Source organism: Mesocricetus auratus, unplaced genomic scaffold, assembly GCF_017639785.1.
Source record: "Mesocricetus auratus isolate SY011 unplaced genomic scaffold, BCM_Maur_2.0 Super-Scaffold_100041, whole genome shotgun sequence".
Taxonomy (NCBI): domain Eukaryota; kingdom Metazoa; phylum Chordata; class Mammalia; order Rodentia; family Cricetidae; genus Mesocricetus; species Mesocricetus auratus.
In genome coordinates, this window is record NW_024429218.1 from 9,860,804 (window position 1) to 9,881,809 (window position 21,006).

Sequence of the window (21,006 nt, forward strand, 5' to 3'; positions counted from 1 at the left end):
GAGTGGGCAGACAGCAAGGAGTACAAGCAGGAGGTACTCCATTGTCACTCTAGGATTAACAGCTTTCACAAAATAAAAACTAGTTCAAACACGTTGGCATGCAGGATTTTACTATTCAAGTGAAGGCTTTTGAATTCTCTGTACTGCTGTTACAGCTCCTGAAAGCAAACAGCTCTAGGGGGCCACTGGACCAGCAGGGTGCCAAAGCCCAGAGTGTTGAGGCTCTGGAACCACAGGTCTGAAGTCTGGAGCTGGTAGGTCTCAGAAGCAGTAGGTGGGGGAGGCTGAAAGCAGCTGCAGGCATAATTCCCTTCTGTAGGCAGATCACATAGTCTTGGAGCTATGAGTCCCTCTAACTGCAACTGCTGGTCACTGCTCAAATGAGCTCCTTTCCCAGGGCAGAAGATAAGCCTTCGGAGCTGAGCCTCCAGTGAATCCGACCCCAGGGAGAGTCAAAGGCCGCCTTCTTTCTCTTCTGTAGGCTCCTGCATAAGGTGGTTCTGTTTCTGCAGCCTCTGAGAGTCCAGATGTATGGATTACCAACCAGGCCCTGAGTGGCAAATCTTGAAAATGGGTAGGATCAATCAAGAAAGAGCTGTCAAACAAATGGGACAGAGGAAGAGCTCTCTGTGTAAAGGCAGGAAGAGTAAAGAAATCTCTGGCTGCCTCTGGCTGCCCCTGGATCTTTGCAGGCCAGCTGTGTCCCTGATCAGACACTGGCTGCCGGTTCCCTTCCACCAAGGGCTTTTCTCTAGCCAGATTTTTGTTTCTTTTTGCAGTTTCTCTCTGTTTCTCTGTCTCTCTGTCTCTCTCTCTGTTGTTAAAATGTTTAGGTTTATCCAGTAACGAGACACAGACCGTGACTCGACGATCCCACGTGGAGTTTATTGGTAGACAGGGAGGGAAAGGGGAGTGAGAGGTAACCATGCAGAGCTGAGAGAGAGAGAGAGAGAGAGAGAGAGAGAGAGAGAGAGAGAGAGAGAGAGAGATGAGAGTAAGACAAGAGTAAGAGAGAGAGTAAAAGAGTAAGAGAGAGAAAGCAGGAAAGGCAGGGGTCAGTCCTTTAAAGAGTCCTTTGCACCTGTGTGGTTCTCACAGAGCTCTGGGCTGGCCAGAGTGCTGCCTGAGTGCATCCTACCAGGTAACAGGGCAGGCCAGAGTAATACCTGAACCTTTCACTTTCTCTCTGTCTCTGTCTCTCTCTGTCTCTCTCTGTCTCTCTGTCTCTGTCTCTGTCTCTCTCTCGCTCTCTCTCTGTGTGTGTGTGTGTGTGTGTGTGTGTGTGTGTGTGTGTGTGTGTGTATTAAATCTTCTCTCTTCCTAGGAGAAAATGCTCATTGAACTTTCCTCTTTGGCTTTTCTTCTATGGGGCCAACTAAGAAGACATGGCTGCTAATCATCTACTTGTTACAGCTCAAGCATTTGGTTAACAGATGACCCAAATTCAATAGTACCACCCCTTTGTGCGCAAACTCAGGATGCAGAAAGCTTTGTCCCAGGACGAAAATGTCATCCCTCAGTCTTTATGGGGATATTCCTTAGGACTCCTCTAAAGTCCACAGACACTCAAGCCTTTGATGTAAAATAATATAGTGTGATCTACAGACATCTGCCACCTGCTAACTTACAGAACTGCACTACAAGTGACTTCTGCATATCTCATTATTCCCAGAAGGCAAATGTTTCTATTGTGCTATTTTAGCAGTAATAAGAGAAAAGCCTATATTGTTCAAATGTCATTTCCCCCAAATATTTCCTACCCACACTTTCGAAGATGCAGATGCAGCATTCAGAGCAGGGAGGGTCTACTCTTTAGCATGGGTAAAGATTTTTAAATTTTCTTTAAAACTCTTATATTGTGTCTATTGGTGTTCTGCCTGCACGTCTGTTTGTGCACTGCTTGTGTGCCTGGTGTCCATAGAGGCCAGGAGAGGGCATGTGATCCCCTGGAATTGGAGTGACAGACAGTTGTGTACCCCTATGTGTGTGTGCCAGGACTCAAACCCAGGTCCTCTGCAGAAGCAGCTGCTGTTCTTAACTTCTGAGACAGGTCTCCAGCCCCGGCGATTCTAGCTTTTCTTACAGGAGGAGTGTTGTGGTTTGAGTGTGACATGTCCCCCACAGGCTCGTGGTTCTGCACACTTGGTCTCCAGCCAATGGCGATACTTGGGAAGGGTGTGGAACCTTTGGTGGGCGTGGAGCATGGTTGAAGGAAGTGTGTCCCAGGGTGAACCCTGAGGTTTTATATAGCACAAGCAAAGTTCCTGGTCTTGCTTCCTGACTGCCCATGTAGTGTGATGAGCCAGTCTTGAGCTCCTGCCGCCATGCCTTCTCCGCCAAGATGGTCTGTCTCCACTTGGAACTATGAGTCGTGAAAAGCCTTTGTCTTCTATGCTTTCTAGCCAGCTGTTTTGTCAACGTGATGTGTACTGTAAAGTAACCAAGACATCATTTGACTTGTGTGGAGAGTCCAAGGGTGTTTGATATGGTCAGCGCTGAGGTGGGAAGGATGATAGGAAATGTTTTTGCAATTACTGGATGGACCATAATAATGGTGGAAAATATGCTCACATCCCGGCAAGACACAAAAAGGGCAAATTAAGGTATGAAGATAGACGTTTAGGCTATGAAAAAGGTACAATGCATAGCACCAAATCACTATAACGATGCAGAGAAAGAATTAAAAAAAAAATAATGCTCTCTGTGAGTTCGAAGCCGGACTGGTCCAACAGCCTCCAAAACAATACAGAGAAATCCTGTCTCGTAAAACAAAAAAACAAAAACAAAAAAAAATGCAGCTTTTGATTTTACCTGTTGAAAAATTAGGATGGCCATAGTTCAGATCCTTGTCATACCATCTTAAAGTCAAATACCTTCATGAGACAGAGAAGTGCTCTTCATGTAGTTTCAACGAGACAGTCAAAATGAAAGCCTTGCTCCAGTGCTCCCTTATAGTGAATGCCAGGCACCGCCAAATTCCTGGAGAACACAGGAAATCTCACCTTTCCTTGTCAAACAATGGAGGTGGAAATCCCAGTCTCCAATTGTGTTTTCTGTTGATCCTAGGTGCCTCAGCAAAGACAGCAGCTCTTACAGATAACTCTTGAGCATCATGGTTTAAGAAAGTGACCAGGAAGTCCAGCAAACTGAACGGGCTGTATTTGAGTCATAAATCAGACTAACTCTAGCTCCCTGATAAAGTCTAGCAAGGTTGGCTACACACTTGTGAGTTTGTGGCCTTTCCCCAAGGATAGCTGGTCTCTTCAGTTTCATCACAGCTATCAAGACGGTATCTAAACATAGTTATTATCATGTTGATGAAGGCATTGTGGTGATTTTTGGAAGGAATTGATAGATGTAGTGACAAGTAAGTCTAGCTGGCTAGTTGGTCATCCAACTAGGAGTCAGAGCCCATTCCTGACTATTTAACTTTGGCTAAATACCACAAACCTAAAAATAACTTTGGACCTCCAGTGATAGTCCGTGAACAATAATAAGACACACTCCTTTCAAGGGCTCTGCAAATGGAAAGGAAGAAAACACAGCAAGAGTCTGTTTGACAAGCTATGAACATATATACGGACAGTGATCCAAGTGTATATAGGTACCAGGGATTCCAGCACAGCCAGAGTCCTGGAATTTTCTGTTACCAGGACCCATCAAATACGTTTGGTTTTGGGGTTGGAGGGTGTGTGTGTGTGTGTGTGTGGTTTTTTTTGTTTGTTTGTTTTGGGTTTAGGTTTGGTTTTGTTGTTGTTGATGATGAAGCATAATACCGCCCCTGGTGGCAGCCATTGGTATACTCGTGCTTAAAAAGTTCCTGACATAGGAAACTGGTAATGCTGGTAGTTTGTTACTGCTCCGTGCTGCTTTTACAGCAATGTTCATTTTTCTGGTTGCTTACCAGTTGAAGAGCCCATCCCCGGCAGAGGGGAGCTGCTCAAGCAGGTTTAACGGGCAGAAAGAAATCATCTGTTAGTGGAAGACGCGTGGGCCGCAGACTGCATCTATAGTGGGACCAGTTTGGATGTCACCGCCGCAATGTGAGTGTCGGGCGATAACAACAGAAACACGTAGAAAGAAGTTTCTAAGGATCATAGACATTTTATAAATAATAGGGTGTGAAAACCGTGAGTCCACTTAGTCTAATGACATTGATAAAACTCCGCTCTGCAGATGTGGAGTTCGAGGAAGATGCTTGTCTCACTGAGGTGAGACATCTGAGCAGAAACGCTGCAAAAACAAATTAGGCGATGCTCCAATGAGCACAGGAAACTGTTGCGACGCCCTTCTGCGATGTCTTCCTTTTCCCAGCTCTCTGTAGTATGGCTGTTCTCCATCGCTTCATAGCCTGGCAAGTTTGTGCCTGACCTAGCAGAGTTTGCTTGCCTTGTGGCTGCCAAGAGCGTTTACTTAGCAAACACCTGGGAAACATTGGGACTGGAAATGCAGAAAGGTGTAGTGGTTATCTTCTTCATCTCAGGATCACAACTCCCTGCCTGCCGTTGGCATTCATATGACATTCTCAAGCAGGTAGGTGTCCGAATCTTTCTTAAGCTCTCAAAGGGGCCAGAAACCGGAGTTCTCCTGCAGAAAAGAAATTGCTTATCACCAAACACTGCCCGCGAGTCTCCAAGAGAGTTCGGACTGGAAAGGCCAAATCAGAAGTACAGATGAAGGGGCCCCGCGGCTGTGCCATGTGTTTCTCACCTTAGAATAAAAATCGGATGATTACTCTCAGGGAAAAAAAAAAAGCTAAAATGCTAACTCGGTGGTATCTAGTCAGGGCCAGGCAGCCCTGGGCTTACCCACAGTTTCTCTCGTTTAACCAAGCCAGACAGCTATAAAGCGCACTCAAGAAGGGACCGCGATAGTCAATAGGGCTGGGTACCCTCTATTGACTGCTGGTGTGGGTTGGGGCGCAGGCGCGCGGGGTCCGGGGCGCAGGCGCCTTGCTAGGCCAGCCTCAGGGTGCTGTCCCCAGCCTGCCGGGAAGCTGGTCGCCTCCACCCGCCGTGACGCAGCCAGCGCGATGAAGGCCAAGAACGTGAACTTGCTCTTCGCCTTCGTTGCGGTCCTGCTCTTTTGCTTTTCCTGTTTCTGCATCTCCAAGATGAACCAAACCAGTAAGCCCAGGGACGGGGGGAGGTGACAGGGACGATCGGTCCCCATCCTGCCTCACTCGGGAGCCCCACCCCGATGTCGCGGCTGTAAGACCGAAGGAAGGGAGAGGAGGACTTTAGCGGTCCCCTGCCGCCATCCCCACTGCCCCCACCCCATGGAGCGCACAATCCCAAGTCTCCTGACAGTTGGGCTGTAACGGGTCCTCGCAGGCACCATGGGGCACGCGCTGATGGATCCTACCCTCTGGCCTCATGCTAGAAGGTCCCTCCCTTCCCCTCCCCTCCACTCCCTAACCCTCCCCTCCTTTTCTCTCCCCTCTCCTCCCCTCCCCATTCCTTCTTCCAGATCTCTTCCAGACATGGCAAGAGCGCCAGCACCTTTCCTCTTATTCCAACAGGATTAAATATTATCGGGAGAATTTGCAGGAAGACTGCCAGATCCAGTACCTAGTCTTTTCTCCCTTTAAAAATTAGCTGTCATTTGTTCCAGCACTCGGGAGGCAGAAGCAGGCAGATCTCTATGAGTTCGAGGCCAGCCAGGGTTACTTAGGCACAGTAAATAAATAAATAAAAACTCCATGGGCAGGTAGCATTTTGTTTTTCTTTGAGATCGTGGTAGCAATTGATTTGCTTGATGCTGTTTAAACTCGGTGAAGATGAAGACGCTTGTCTGCTCTTGTCCGTTCTGTCCCTGATATGAACCTAGTCTCCAGGGAAAAGAAGTGTATCTCGCAGAGCAAGCATGCCCAATGGTTTTTGAAACAATGACTGGGTCAATGAGTGAGTGTGCCGGTAGCTGTTTTGTTGCAAGCACTAGATCAACGACAGTGGTGGCGACAGAAACCCCCCCTTTCCGCGGAGTTTCCACAGTACTTATGGGGAAAACAACATCTGTAGCTGAAGTGTAGGACTGCCTGCGTCATGAACTCAGACATTGGCTGGGACAGGAAAAGACAGTACCGGCTCCCAGACGTGCTGTCCTTGTGGGGGCATCACAGGGGAGATGCACAGACTGGTCACCAGCCACTGGGTACCCGGAGGAAGAAGAGGTCGCCTCTGATGGGGAGGTACCACCGGCACCTTTCCAGTGCTTCCCTGCCTGATAAGCACTGGGAGGACTTGTTGGTGGGTCTGGGGGTGGGGAAGGTGCAGTCTCAGGTGGTTTGGTTTCTCTGGATGATGCTTCTGTAGCTGACATCCAGTGTTGGCTCTTTGTGAGGCTACTTGTGGCTGCTTTGGGGTCTTGCTGAGGTCCCCCAGCTGGCCACTCATCCCTTGATGTGACCTATGGTCTCTATGAGCTGTTCTGCCAAAAGCTACTGCAACTAGGAATCTTTACCAAGCAGATGCAGGCTTGTGGTGACCCAGCAACATTGCCTCAGGCCACAGCTACCTGGAGATCTGCACCTCTTCAACTGGACTGCCTGGCAAGCTGCTTTGCAGACGTCTCCATCCCTGTTCCTCTTTATCTGGCCCAATGGTTTGCAATTTTCAGAGAAACATGCCTCAGGCCTAATTGGGGGAGAAAAGACTGACCCTAGAGCAGCATATTGTATCTCTCCTGGGCTCTCTTTGGAGGGGGTAAATCCCCACACAAACAGGAGAGTACATTAAATTCCAGTTGTATCGACCAGTTCAGTTATGGGGATACTACACTTCTCAAATCCAGGGGAAGGGCTAAGGATGTAAATGAAGACAAAGACAGCGGCTCATTCTTGCAAGGAGAATGGCGTTTATTTTAACAAGAGTGGAGCTTTATATACCAATGGCAGGCATGATGGAAAACCACCAAGGTCAGAAGCCTACATTCCCAGGGCCCTCCGGCAAAGGATGGGCCAATAGCAGGAATTAGCATTTAGACAATAAGGACAGACAGAAAACAGGAACTTGCATGCAGGCCTTACTGGGAGGAGGGGACAAGAGGTATTCTGCTAGAAGCTCCAAGTCACAAGCTGGTCAGCAGACCCCCATGGGGGAAGGGTGCAGCACCCAGCAACATCTGGACTCCTGGAAATACGACAAACTTATACATCATTATTGCCATCTGGGGAGAGGAACTCTCACGTCCAAGTGGGAGAGGGAAGGACTCAGTACTGTCATGGGAATTCCTGCTGGAATTTAAAATATATAATATTTGCAGGGCAACAGTGTGGGGTGACCATTGCATGGGAAAGTAAAAGGGGTATGGAGATAAGTTGTACTCCACTTTAGCACTAAGATAGTGAAAATATAAGAATTCTCACTAGACTGCTCAAGAGTTCATGTTGGAGTCTGTATCCTAACCACTAAAACCATAGTAAAACAACATGAAAGTGGATCAGCAGCTCCAAAGTGACGCTGGAACACTTTCTGAGTGGCTGTCAAACGACATCACGATGTTCACAAGAAGCACCCTTAAAAGACAGAAACACTGGAAGAACCGTGGAAAAATACACACCCAGCACCCCGTGGCAAGGGAAAGCTGACAGAGCTGCGTTAGTATTAGCAAGAAAACAGAGCAGGAATGTTTAATAAACATGGGAAACCCCAGCAGCCATGGAACTGCCTCCATTGCTTAAAGACTTACCTATTTATGTGTCTTAGTACATGTACGCCACATGTGTGAGTTTCTGAGAAGGTCAGAAAAAGGTTTCAGATCCCCTGGAGCTGAAGCTCTAAGTGGCTGTAAGCCATCTGATGTAGGTGTTGGAAATAAACACCGAGTCTCTGGAAGAACAGCAAAGACTCTTAAACACTGTGCTACCTTTCCATCCCCGCCACTTTGATCCTTACTTAGGAAACTAGATGTTTGGCAAGGACTTGGAATTTCTGAATTTACACAAACTTCCCTTGGGAAACCCTGTGTTCAGGCCCTCACTCATCCGCACAGCTGTCCCATTCTGGTCCCGCCAGGGCCAGCTGGCACACATCAGGACCATTGGTACATGGTAACTTCTGTTCTCATGGGCTAACGTCTCTGTGTCTCCCTTCCCACTGTGTGTGTGTGTGTGTGTGTGTGTGTGTGTGTGTGTGTGTGCATGAGTGCATGAGAGAGAGAGAGAGTCACACACACACATATGCAGGTTGATAAGTAGTTTAAATGAGATGCTAGCATCCAATATATTCCAGAGGAGTGCCTGAATACACTTCTTAGAAGATAGGATAAAGTGTTCTTGATACATGATATCCCTATAAGCAGTCTTCAACAACTTGAAAGTATGTTATGATGCACTCTGATCAGTGAAATAGTTTGCAGCAGTGAACATGCATGAATTACAGCTTGACCCGTTTGTAGGGATGAGTCTCAAAAGCATAAACTGAGGCTGGCTCAGTGGGTAAATGGTTTTTGCTGCCCTGATTTCAATAACCAGAAACTGTATAGTAGAAGGAGAGAACCCACTCCCGTGAGTTGTCCTTTAGCTGCTCACAAGCTGCTGCGGCACGTTCGTGCATGCACAGTCTGAGAAGTAAAACAAGCAAAAGAAGCAAATGTATAAGAGTGCACATCTTTTTACTTAATAACACCTACATCTTAAAGTAAGCCAGCTTCCAAATGTGTTGGAAAGGGGACAGGTGGTCTGGGAGCACTTGCAGCATACCCGGGGCTTAGGTTGGGCGTTCACTCCCACTATCCATTGAGCTTTCGTATGTGCTCATGGGGAATTTAAGAGATCTGACTTTAGTGTAATTTAACATTTCCTGATAAAGCGGAAAGGGCAATCAGAAACATGCTTTCTCTTTTTCGTTTCACCTTTTAAAACCTCAGATATTCTATTTTTGGAACAACATTTGGCTACAAATGAATGGACAAGTTGAAAACATGCTGTCAATTCTTCAACAATGAGGCCTTTGGTTCCTTAATCCCCTCAGTAAGTTACTTCACTCTAAAAACATCAGATTGTTTCACACCATCCATGGACAATATTGTTTTCTTAGTCTAAATGCCTTCCCTTGCCTGCTGCCATATAAGAAAATTTTACACATTCTTCAAGTTTTCAAATATCCCTTTAGCCTTAAAATCCTTCCTACCTGGATTCCCAGGCCCCTTCCCAGGGTTTATCATCTCTCCCTCTCTGGTCCTCAGGTGCTTTGGGGGCGACCTCATTTTAACAAATGTAATTGGTTGACTAAGACTGCCAGCTTAGGCATAACTGGATGTCAGCTTATGAAGATGCAAGTAGCTCCACATCCATCACCCTGCACAAAACTCAAATCCAGGTAGATCAGAACCTCAACACGAATTCAGTTACACTGAACATGATAGAGGAGGAAGGTGAAAAGAGCCTTGAATGCATTGGCACAGGAGACCACTTCCTGAACAGAAGACCAGTAGCACAGGCACTGAGATCAACAATTAGTAAATGGTACCTCATGAAACTGAAAAGTTTCTGTAAGGCAAAGGACACTGCCAATAGGGCAAAATGGCAGCCCTAAGAATGGGAAAAAAAAATCTTCATCAACCCACATCTGACAGAGGACTGGTTCCAAATAAAGAACTCAAGAAAAAACAAATAATGTAATTAAAAAATGATGTACAGACCTAAACAGAATTCTCAACAGAAGAATATCAAATGGCAGAGAAATACTCAAAGAAATATTCAACATCCTTAGCCATCAGGAAAATGTAAATCAAAATGACTCTGAGATTCCATCTTAACCTGTCAGAATGGCCAAGATCAAAACCACCAATGACAGCTTATGCAGGGGAAAGGATGTGGAGTAAGGGGAACACTCCTCCACTGCTGGTGGGAATGCAAACTTGTACAGCTGGTGTGGAAATCAGTATGGCGGTTGTGAAGGCTACTGTTGGTTGTCATCTTGACTATATGTGGAATGCACTATAATCCAGAAATGAAGGGCACACTCACCTGATCTGGATCTTGGGGCAGAAAGACAACACGCCTTTAATCCAGATCTTGAGGCCTGAAGACACACCTTTAATCTGTGCCCCACCTGCTGCTGGGAGCAGTATGAGGACCATGGAAGAAGGAAGAGTTTGATCTCTTCACCTGTTTGCCCTTGTCAGCACAGCCATCTTTTCACTGGCATTGGAGCCTACTTCTTTGGGGAGGGAGGGAGGGAGGGAGAGAGAGAGAGAGAGAGAGAGAGAGAGAGAGAGAGAGAGAGAGAGAGAGAGAGAGAGAGAGAGAGAGAGAGAGGAGAGATTCATTCTGTAGCTCTGTGACTCTGGAGAACACTGACTAATATAGCAGTTTCTCAGAAAATCAGGAATCAATCTACCTGAGACCCAGCTATACCACTCTTAGGTATATATGCAAAGGATGCTCAATCACACCACAAGGACACTTGCTCAATTATGATCATAGCAGCTTTATTTGTAATAGCCAGAAACTGGAAACGACCTAGATGCCCCTCAACTGAAGAACGAATAAAGAAAATGTGGCACATTTGCCCAATGGAGTACTACTCAGCCATCAAAGGCAATGACATCAGGAAATTTGAAGGCAAATGGGTGTAACTAGAAAAAAATCATCCTGAGTGAGGTAACCCAGACCCAGAAAGACAAACATAGTATATACTCACTCATAAGTGGATATTAGCTCAAACAGGAAGCTTGGCTCTCTCTGGGAAGGGAAAATAGAAGAGATATCCTGGGTGGATGGGGGTAGGGGGTTTGGGGGTTGGAGATGGATAAAGGGAGAGAGTGTGGAAAGAGATTACTGGAGGGGACAGGCATTTCAGGGTCAGGTAGAAACCTAGAGCAATGAAAACTTCCATGAATCTACAAGGACGACCCCAGCAAAGACGTCTAGCAGTAGTGGATAGGTAGCCTGAACCGACCATCTCCTGTAATCAGATTGGTGACAACCCCAATTGTCATCAGAGAGCCTTTATCCAGTGACTGATGGAAACAGATACAGAAATCCAGAGACAAACATTAGGCTGAGCTTGGGGAATCCTGTTGAAGAAAGGGAAGAAGAATCGTAGGAGCCAGAGGGGTCAAGGGCATCACAAGAAAACCCACAGAAACAACTAACCTGGTTCATGGTGCTCACAGAGTCTGAATCAACAACCAGGGAGCCTGCATGGGACCAACCTAGACCCTCTACATGTATGTGATAGTTGTGTAGCTTGGTCTACTTATGGTCTCCTAACAGTGGGAGCATGTCTGCCCCTAACAGTTTGGCTGGCTTTTGGAATCCTCTTCCTCATACTGGGTTGCCTTGCCCCGCCTTAATGCAAAGGGAGGTGCTTCGTCTTACTGCAACTTGATATGGCATGCTTTGTTGACGCCCAGAAAGGGAGGCCTGCCCCTTTCTGAAGAGAAACAGAGGAGTGGACTGGGGGGGGGTAAAGGGGAGGTAGGAGGAAGGGGACAGGAGGAGAGGATGGAGGAGAAACTGTGGTTGGGATGTAAAGTAAATAATTTAATTTAATTTTTAAAAAGACTGTCTACTTAAACAGAGTAGAAAATAAACTTGTCTGGGATTATTTTCCTGTATGTTGTCCTCTGAGTGGCACGAAGTATCACCTGTATCCAGTGCCTTTTGCCATTCCATGGATGAATGACATCAGGTGGAGTCAGGTCATAGCTGCATTGTGTTGGACCTTGTAAACCAAGGCAGACAATTTAGACTTAACTCAGTAACCCTCTGGGATCCTCTGGAAGGCTGATGGTGAACTGGAGTTGAAGGCCCAATCAAGAGGCAAATAGTACCACCTAAGGCACTAAAGCTAAGGGTGCTGTGAGCGAAAAACATCTCTCTCTCTCTCTGTGTCTCTCTCTGTCTTTCTCTGTCTCACACACACACACACACACACACACACACACACACACACCGCTTAGACTTCACTGAAAAAGAAACCCCACTGACTGTTTTCCAGATGGAATGTCATCTAGATATAATGGATTAATTAAAATGTAAAATTATTTTCACTTATTTCTTTTTCTCTTTTAAAATGTAGTTATGAGAAAATTTGAACATACAGATGTGGATTCCTCGCTTTCTTTCCCCTTTTTGAGACAGTCTGCTAGGTAGCCCAGGCTGGTCTGAGTCTCACAGTCTTCCTGCCTCAGCCTTATAATGTAGCTGGATTTTTCTTTGGGCCACCAGCTCACAAATAATGACATAGAAACTTATTATGGATTCTGTTTCACACTGTCCCTGCTCACTGCCTGCGTGAATGGGTAAGCACTGTGAGCGTCCTGCTGTAGTCGGGTACCTTGACTCATCACAGAGGTCACGCAAGAAGCAGGACCCACTGTCGGTTATGTGTTTGAACACTTCTGCGTGTCTGTTTCTGTGACGAGTGCTCTCCAGAGAACACTCTTTTCATCTTTTCATGTGTACCAAACTGGTCCTTAGGGGACTGTCTCAGGAAGATTGCATCACCCACAATGTAGCAACTCCAGCCCATGTTTGTCTGGCAGAGAGTTACCCAGGGAACCCTGATCACGCATAGTATACACGGAGGCCACACCTCAAACAGTATCCATGAAATGAAGACTGGGCAGTTCATTTCTTTTGACTAAAACACAATTCATTTCAAGAATCACTAAAATCACTTCTTATATGGTAAATCCATTTGCTTCATTCATGCATATATGTGAGAGAGGGAAGTCACTGTTTCAGATACCCAGAATTCAATAAACTCACACCCCAAACATCTTGTTCTTAAACTTGCATTCTAGAGAACTCTCTGTGTGCTGAGTCATCATGTTGGCCTTAAGAAGGAAAGGAAGAAAGAAAGGAAGAAAGAAAGAAAGAGAAAGGGAAGGAAGGAAAAGAAAAGAAAAGAAAGAGGGGCTTATTTATCACAGAAACCCACATTTTCTGATATAGAACAAACCATGCATTGAATTATTTCCCTGTATTTACCTGATGTCTATGTGAGAAAATGAGAAACAGAAGCTGGTAAAAGTCTTGGAGCACATAACATAAGGTATTAAGCACTCTGTGGTGGTTGTTTGAGACAGGGCCTCAGTGCGTAGCCCTGACTGACCCGGAACTCACTACGTAGACCAGGCTAGCTGGACTCAAGTCACAAAGATCCCCCTGCCTTTGCATCCGGAGGTTTTTAAAGTAGAAGTACAGTTAATATTTGTTCTTCTGTGCGCCTATGAGATTTTTCTCGGCTGGGAATCACTCCCTACTAACATCTAACAATGGTAACAAGAAAGCTATGGTTGGAAGCTGCTTGGTCCCTCATTCGCCCTGGACGCATGTGGGCGTGTTCATGTTGAGAAGGATGCAGAATGATGCCTTACATGAGATAACTTCACCAGTGGCTCTGCTCTGAATTCCTTCCAAATCAATGCTCTCTTCCTCTTCTTCTGAAGGGCACCATCTTCACCTGCATGACCTGGTGTAACACAGCCATGCTGACAACAGACCAGAGGGGCAGACAGGAAGAGGAAGGGGAAGTCTTGGCCCCTGTCTTTAAGTGTGGGGTCTAGAAAGAGCACGCGCCTGTTCACGTCGAATCTCTGCCTCGAGGACATCCATGTCTTCCTTTCCCAGGATCTGTACCTGGAAATGACAGAAAGCAAACCCCTATAAAGAAGCCTCAGCTTCATGGATTTGGCCTCATTCCGGTTTGCAATCTGTTGATGTAGTAAAGCATGCTTGCCAAAAGCAACTCGCAGGAGGAAAGGCTTTGTCTCAGTTTTGGGTTACAGAGTATTATTGAAAAAGAAAAAAAAGTCAGGTAGGAAGTTGGAGGCAGCTGACTTCCTATTCCATGTAGCATTACTTTGACTCCAGGGACTCACAGCCAAGGAAGCGCAGCAGGGATCATGCAGGATGCTGCCTGCTGACTGGGTCATCCCCAGACCCATTCTCACCTAGCTTTATTACCCGGCCAGGTAACCATTCCTCCCACAGTGAGCAGCGCTCCTCCTGCATCTGTTAGTAATCAAAATGACTTCCTGAAGACTTGCCTGTGGGGGGCAGGCCTTTGTTTATATGTTTTACTGGTATAAACAAAGCACTTTTGGCCAATGGGGAAGCAAGATAGGTGGGACTAAGAGTCTAGGAGGATTCTGGGAAAGGCAGTGAAGAGAGTCATCGCCATGTGATCTCCCCAGGAAGAGGACACAAGTCTGCGTTCTCGGTAAGATAAGACCTTATAAAAATACATATTGGTGATTATGGGCTAATGATTATGTCAGAGCTAGCTGATTAAAAACCATAACAAATGGCCAATAGCTTCATAATTACTATAGTGTGCTGTGTGTTATTTGGGGGTAAAACCGACAACGGGACCCAGGCAGGAATCCCACAATATGGTGCCAACAACGTAGGTATTAAATACTTCCACTTAAAAATGTGACAAAAGCTTTAAAAGGGATTTTACAATAAAAAAAAATAGAGGCAAACACAGCTTCTTGGTAGCAGCATTTTTCTCAGGTGGGCTCTGTTTTACTACAGACAAAACAGAAACTCACTCGGCTCCTTTAAGGGAGGTTTCCTGACTCAGCATAAACAGAAAAACCGCAGGGTTCTTTAAAGAGGCCCCAGGACCAAACAAGAATGGTATGTACGAGCAGCTGGCCGTGGCAGTGACTACATCTCCAAGCTGGCAGCAGGCTGCTTGATGGTGGCACAGGCTAAGGAGGCAAACTCACCCCCCACCATGTTGGGAAGCCAGCGGCTGTTTCCACTCTAACTTTAGCAATGTTATTTATCAGAAAACAGACACGCGGCCAGAAAAACATAAAGATTTACAGCGAAGACATTCAGATGCAGTAAAACCTCTAAAAGGCTTACAGTGTGTTTAAAAATATACCAGGCTTGTGAGAGAAAAACAAGATAAAGTGGTTTGAAAAAGAAAGAGAGAATGGCCGGGCGGTGGTGGCACACACACCTTTAATCCCAGCACTCCAGAGGCAGAGGCAGGCGGATTTCCACAGAGAAACCCCGTCTCAGAGAAAAAATAAATAAAATAGAGTAAAAAAGCCACGTAAAGATGGAAAATACACAGAGAGTCTGGATACTGTATGCTATTGTGTTTTTCAGTTGTTCAATGGCTAACGAAGGAACAACTGCTGAAATATACTTGATTATAAATTAATCCAACTTACATATTTTAAAAATGCCTTGACTTCTAAATTTAAACATAAAGACAGGTTACTTGGAAAAAGAGGTTTTATTTATGTTTCCACAGAAATTGAAAAGCCATAGATTTCTTCCAGATTTATATGGTTTAATAAACCAAGACATCCCCCCCCAAAAAAAACCAGTGGCCCAGGTGATCCAACATCTAAAACAGCTGAGATGATACAGCCTTACAGACTACAAAAACAAAGACTTAATACAGTTTTCTGTGTTTTGTCATGATCCCCATAGTATGGACAGCGGCCCCATCCAGCAAGAAGCAGTTTGGAATAAGCAATGCCCAAATTGTTTAAATGTTTATTTTCATTTATACAGGGTTACTTATAAATGGTAATAATCACAGTCGATCTCTTTCGAGAAAGAAAATATGGTATAGAAATGAATACTTTGTCTTAGAATGGATAATCATTTATTGATACAAATTTAAGGTCAATTTTGTGATATGTATATTTCTCCTCTTGCTTAAGTATTGTGTTCATACTGATCTTTTAAAATGTAATGCATAATTAAATACAGATTATAGATAGTTACTTATTTTATTTTATTTTTATTTTTTGTTTTTTTGAGACAGGGTTTCTCTGTATTGTTATGGAGGCTGTCCTGGAACTTGCTCTGTAGACCAGGCTGACCTGGACTCACAGAGATCCGCCTGCCTCTGCCTCCCAAGTGCTGGGATTAAAGGCGTGCACCACCAACGCCCGGCGATAGTTACTTATAATAGTCAGAACTTATACTTGGGTTAGCTAGGCTTTCTAAATATACAAAGATATATTTGAGATATATAGGTAGTCTTCAAACCTTTCAAAAACCTTCAGAAAAATGGCATTTAAATGGTTTAGGGTTTTTCATGATCGTGAGATACAACTGCTCCTGACAAAACCAATTATGTCTGAGAGGAAGATGGGCATCATAGAAACTCATTATGGAGTTTGCCTTCAACATGGCGAGATTAGTCATTTGAGCAAGAAACTGCTCTTGCCTGGACTGCTTGACTGTTGTTGTATAAACTGGACATACAGGACCCACAGGAAAGTGACTGCTAAACTTGGACAGTCCTACAGGGTTCCTGCTTCACAGAAGAGTCTGCCAGACATTCTGCAGGACACAGAAAAATGACTGACAGACTGCCAATGCAGATGGACAGTTTAAAATTCCCTGCTTTGCTGAGATGCCCCAACGTTACAGAGAAAATTCAGGTGACTCTCTAGGTAGTGAGATGTCTCTGTCAATTCTAGTGTTTATATATTATCCTTCTGTGGTCTTTGATGGAGTTGAAGACAGATAGTTATTGTTTTTCTTGGTTATGATAAAAGATAAGTTACATATAAGACTTTAGACTCACACTGATAGGATACTTTAAATAAAATACTTTTTTAACTCTACTAAATGTTAATGGACAAATATTGTAACCATAGTTCTGTTATAACTATGATAAAGTCAAAACCTTTCTTTTTATTTAGACAGAAAAGAGGAGATGATGGGGGCAGTCCTTGTGTGTATATGTTTGATTGGTATAAATAAATCACTGTTGTCCAATAGGGAAGCAAGACAGGTGGGACTAGGAGTCTAGGAGGATTCTGGGAAAGGTAGTGAAGAGAGTCGTTGCCATGTGATCTCCCCAGGAAGAGGATGCAAGTCTGCATTCTTGGAAAGATAAGACCTTATAAAAATATATATTGGTGATAATGGGTTAATGATTAAGTCAGAGCTAGCTGATTAAAAACCATAACAAATGGCCAGCAGCTTCATAGTTACTATAATGTAACTAGGGGTGTTATTTAGGGGTGAAAGTGACAACGGGACCCAGGCGGGAATCCCACAACACATGCCCACAGGTCCATCTTATCTAGGCCATTCCTCTTTCAGACAGCTTTAGGGTGTATCCAGTTGATAATAAAAGCTCACCAGCACACCCGCTGTGTCTTTAAGATCATATCACATGTCACTTTTCTATCTTTTTAGAAAATTACTTTCTCCTTCATTCTCTTGTAGCCTCCATTCTCAGAGCATAGCAGGCTTGATATTTCACTGAGAAACACAAACATTAAAAAGAGAGCGTCAGCCAGGCGGTGGTGGCACACACCTGTAATCCCAGTGTTTGGGAGGCAGAGGCAGGCAGACAATGCAAGGGCTCAGGCCTCTTGTCTGTTTTCACACGCTTCATCACTTGTCCCGTCTTTCCTGGGTCATATCCATCAGCACACAAAAGCTGGTCTTCTCCCCTTAAAGAAAAGTGAAAAGCAGAGTCACACGCACACACACATGCACACTAGCTTCTAAAACTTTCTCTTAAGGAAAGAAATTCCCGGAGAGGGCTGTCCGTACTTCCTGTCATATTTCCCCTTCTGCTATCTCTGAGTCCACAGTACTGTGTTCACCTCCATCTCCTCACGGAGAGTCGGGGCCCACTCCAGTCCATCTGTCAACATCTGATTGACTCCCAGTGTACTGAATAGTTTACGTCAACTTGACCCAGCTAAAGTCATTTGAGAGAAGGGAACCTCAGGGAAATGCCTTCATAAGAACTGGCTGCAGAGAGTTTTCTTAATTAGTGGTTGATGGGGGAGGGCCCAGCCCCACTGTGGGTGGAGTCATCCTTGGGCTGGTGGTCCTGGGTTGTATAAGAAAGCAGGCTGAGCAAGCCGTGGGAAGCAAGTCAGTAAGCAGCGCCCCTCCGTGGCCTCTGCATCAGCTCCCGACCCCAGGCTCCTGCCCGGCTTGAGTTCCTGTCCTGGCTTCCTTTGATGATGGACAGCAACGTGAAAGCACAAACCAAAGAAGCCCTTTCCTCCCCAGGTTGCAATAGTCACCCTACATAAGACACTAGTCAACATGAGGCGCTCTCCTCACAGGGTGCCTGGGATGTTTTCCCTCCTCGCTAGCTAAGCCATCTCCTCCCCCTTAACCAGCTTCTGTGCCTGCCAGTGTTGAGGATCCTCAGACCCAACCAGTGTGTGTTCCTGGGCACTGGGCTTTCTTTTTAGATATTTGTTTGCCCTGGCGATGCTGGGCCTGGAATCCAGAGCCCGGCGCATGCTAGGCAAGCCCCACTCAGCAACATTCTCGGCTCTCTGTTCATTTTTCCACAGACAAATTCTTAAGCATCCATTTACAGGGAGGTCAATGAGTTTTCTCTGTTGAATATATACATAATAAGGAAAATTCAGAAGCCGGGCTTTGGTGGCGCACGCCTTTAATCCCAGCACTTGGGAGGCAGAGGCAGGTGGATCTCTGTGAGTTCGAGGCCAGCCTGGTCTACAAGAGTTAGTTCCAGGACAGCCTCCAAAGCCACAGAGAAACCCTGTCTCGAAAAACCAAAAAAAAAAAAAAAAAAAAAAAAAAAAAGGAAAATTCAGAAAACATAGAACACAAAGTAAAAAAGAAAACAATCATTGATAATATCATTTCCCACATATGACTATTCTATAACATTTTGTTCTTTTAGCCATCTCTATATGCTATATGTGTATTGTGATATATGTTCACTTATGTCTGCGCACAGCCCCCATATGGAGTGCCACATATGTACAAATCCCATGTATAATGCTACACAATCCTTTGTTATTGGAAGACTTCCTTTTCCCACTACATGCATAAACTAGATATTTCTGTTTCCTTTGCAGGCCATGAACTGATTAATTGCAGAAACCACATTTTGGGGCTTAAGGAAAACATGCTACATTTAAAAAACAAAAGTGTAGATAATCACCAAAATCTAGTGCAAGTCTTGAATCAAATGAAGCATGAGATTACCCAGACAGCAAACGCGTCAGGAAACGTAGGTGCGTGACGCTTTTGCCTTTGCGAATGGTTATGTTTACGTTAACTTGGAGGCCTAGATTTAGGTGCTCCTGATTCTAGGTCACCTCCCCCCAGTAAACAGTCCTGTTGACACGGTGTCCTATTGAGAGAGGTGCAGCGCTCAGGCAAGACACACGGATGACGCACTTTCCCTGTCTCCGCCGTGGTGGGGACTCTCCATGTTTTCTCCGAGCTCTACCATCCATGAGCGATTCAGGAGAAGCAGCCAGAAGCCCTGGCATCATCCCTCGTCCCTCTTTTCTTGCATACATCTGGCCAATCAACAAGCAACCCTTCTCCTTCATCGCCCTGTGTCTGAGAGGCATCCGTCTCTTCCCTCACCATCTCTACTACACTGGGGCTATCAATGCGAACCCTACTTGGTTTATCGTTTTCAAAACCGTAGAAGGGATTATTTAGGAATGGCATGAATAGAGTTGCTGAATGTTAAGGGGCTACAAAAAATTATCAAGTTACAACTTTTAATGAAGTTGACATCAATCAAAGTAGGAGGGGCCCGGATCACACTTTTTAATCCGTGCTCCTTGGTCCAGGACTGGCAGTTCTGCTGGTTTCTGGTGCAGCTCATAGTGCTGGGCTGAAATTCACCACTGGCTTAAACACAGGTACTCGTCAATAACTGTTGAGCTATGCCATACAGAATTATGACAGCAAAAGTTTGCATGTGTTTCCTTGGGTACTAATTGTGTTGTTGAATTCACTGGCCCTTATTTTTTTTAAAGTTGTATTGGGCTGGAGGGCTGGCTCAGAAGGTCATGTGCCCCTCCTCCCCCCAGAGAGCCAGAGCTCTGTTGCCAGCACCTGCCTGAGGAGCTGTGACTGCAGCTCAGGGACCATATGTCATCGTAAGGTCCCTGCAGGTAGCTCACACACGCATGCATGCTAGGGTATGCAGGCCCCCCCGCCCCCCGCCTCTACCTCACAAATAAAAAAAATGTAAAACACATTTCAGTGAATTCAGGGGCCTCTTTTCTTTCTCTTCCAGTTGAGAGGAAAGTGAGCACATTGAGTGGAAATGAAATGCTTCCTAACGGGTTTGAAGACATAAAGTTCTTCCTTCCTCATCTAAGGAAAATGGGGAAAATTTACCCGGATGTAGCCACTGGCAGAGGGAAAGCAGGCGGTAAGAACAGTTAGAATCAGGAAACTAAGTTCAAGTATTTTGATCTTTGGGGGAATCTATATCTTAAAATTTCAGTTAGCATACAAAATAATGGGTTTCATTGTGAGATATGTGTGTGTGCATATGTGTTTCATTGTGGGTATCATGTAGTGTGTCAGTGTGTGTGTGTGTGTGTGTGTGTGTGCATGTGCTTATCATCTCTGTTTGGTCATATTTGTTTCCTCACAACCTTCCCCTGTCCATACTCCCCCTTCTGAGTTCCCATCTTCCCCTTCCTTCAAGAAATGCCTCTAGATTTCATGGTCAAGTTTTTGGGTTTGAAGTTTTTAAGATACTAATACGTAGACTTCTAACCATTAGGTGTAAATTTTGAAGAAAATAACCATTTTTTAGTGACTTGAATTTAAGTCCACTTCCGTTACAGATGTTTGGAAAATTAATTGACATATGTCCAGTACACATGAAGCATCTACTAATGCCCAGCAAAGGGTTTCCTTGGGTGGACAAGCCTGCTGTTACCTGGTGATCTTCCTGTTCTTTCTACCTTCTTACGACCAATATCAGCAAAAGATGGAAGAGAGGGTGGTGATTCATTCATTTGTGGTTTCAGATCTTTTCCTTTTAGATAGGGTCTTACTATGTAACTCACGCTGACCTTGAACTCATAATGCTTTTGCTTCCACCTCCTGAGTACTGGGGCTGCAGCCATATATCGCCCCTCCATGTAGAAGAGGGCCTGTTTAAGCTCAGCTTTGAAGCAGGAGTTCAGGCTCATCACGTATAACCAAAACACAGCCCTACAACTAAAAGCAGAGACACTGGGTCAAATCTCAGACTGTCTGACACAAGTCTCGTTTGCTCCAGTGAGAGGGTCAGTCTG

The 21,006-nt window shown here is 45.2% G+C and overlaps 1 protein-coding gene and 1 long non-coding RNA gene across 6 annotated transcripts in view; one reads left to right on the forward strand and one right to left on the reverse strand.

Annotated features, from left to right (window-relative positions):
- Window positions 1-4,084: 4,084 nt before the first annotated feature.
- LOC121135704 lies at window positions 4,085-4,826 on the reverse strand. The gene is made up of 2 exons (XR_005872800.1): window positions 4,711-4,826; window positions 4,085-4,587 (listed from the first exon to the last, which is right to left on the reverse strand). It is a non-coding gene; the product is annotated as an uncharacterized LOC121135704 (long non-coding RNA).
- A 111-nt stretch (window positions 4,827-4,937) lies between these two features.
- Window positions 4,938-21,006, forward strand: part of Mgat4d (MGAT4 family member D) — a 44,633-nt gene continuing 28,564 nt past the window's right edge. For 3 of the 5 annotated variants that reach the window (XR_005872797.1, XR_005872798.1, XR_005872799.1), the window contains exons 1-3: window positions 4,945-5,126; window positions 18,805-18,963; window positions 19,989-20,126. Coding sequence is in view for 2 of the 5 variants with exons in the window: in XM_040734845.1 (XP_040590779.1) it covers window positions 5,033-5,126; window positions 18,805-18,963; window positions 19,989-20,126 (391 nt within the window). In the remaining 3 variants the exon portion in view is untranslated. Of the gene's footprint in view, window positions 5,127-18,804; window positions 18,964-19,988; window positions 20,127-21,006 lie in introns of all 5 variants that reach the window. The other 2 variants (XM_040734845.1, XM_013118866.3) reach the window with 2 other exon arrangements.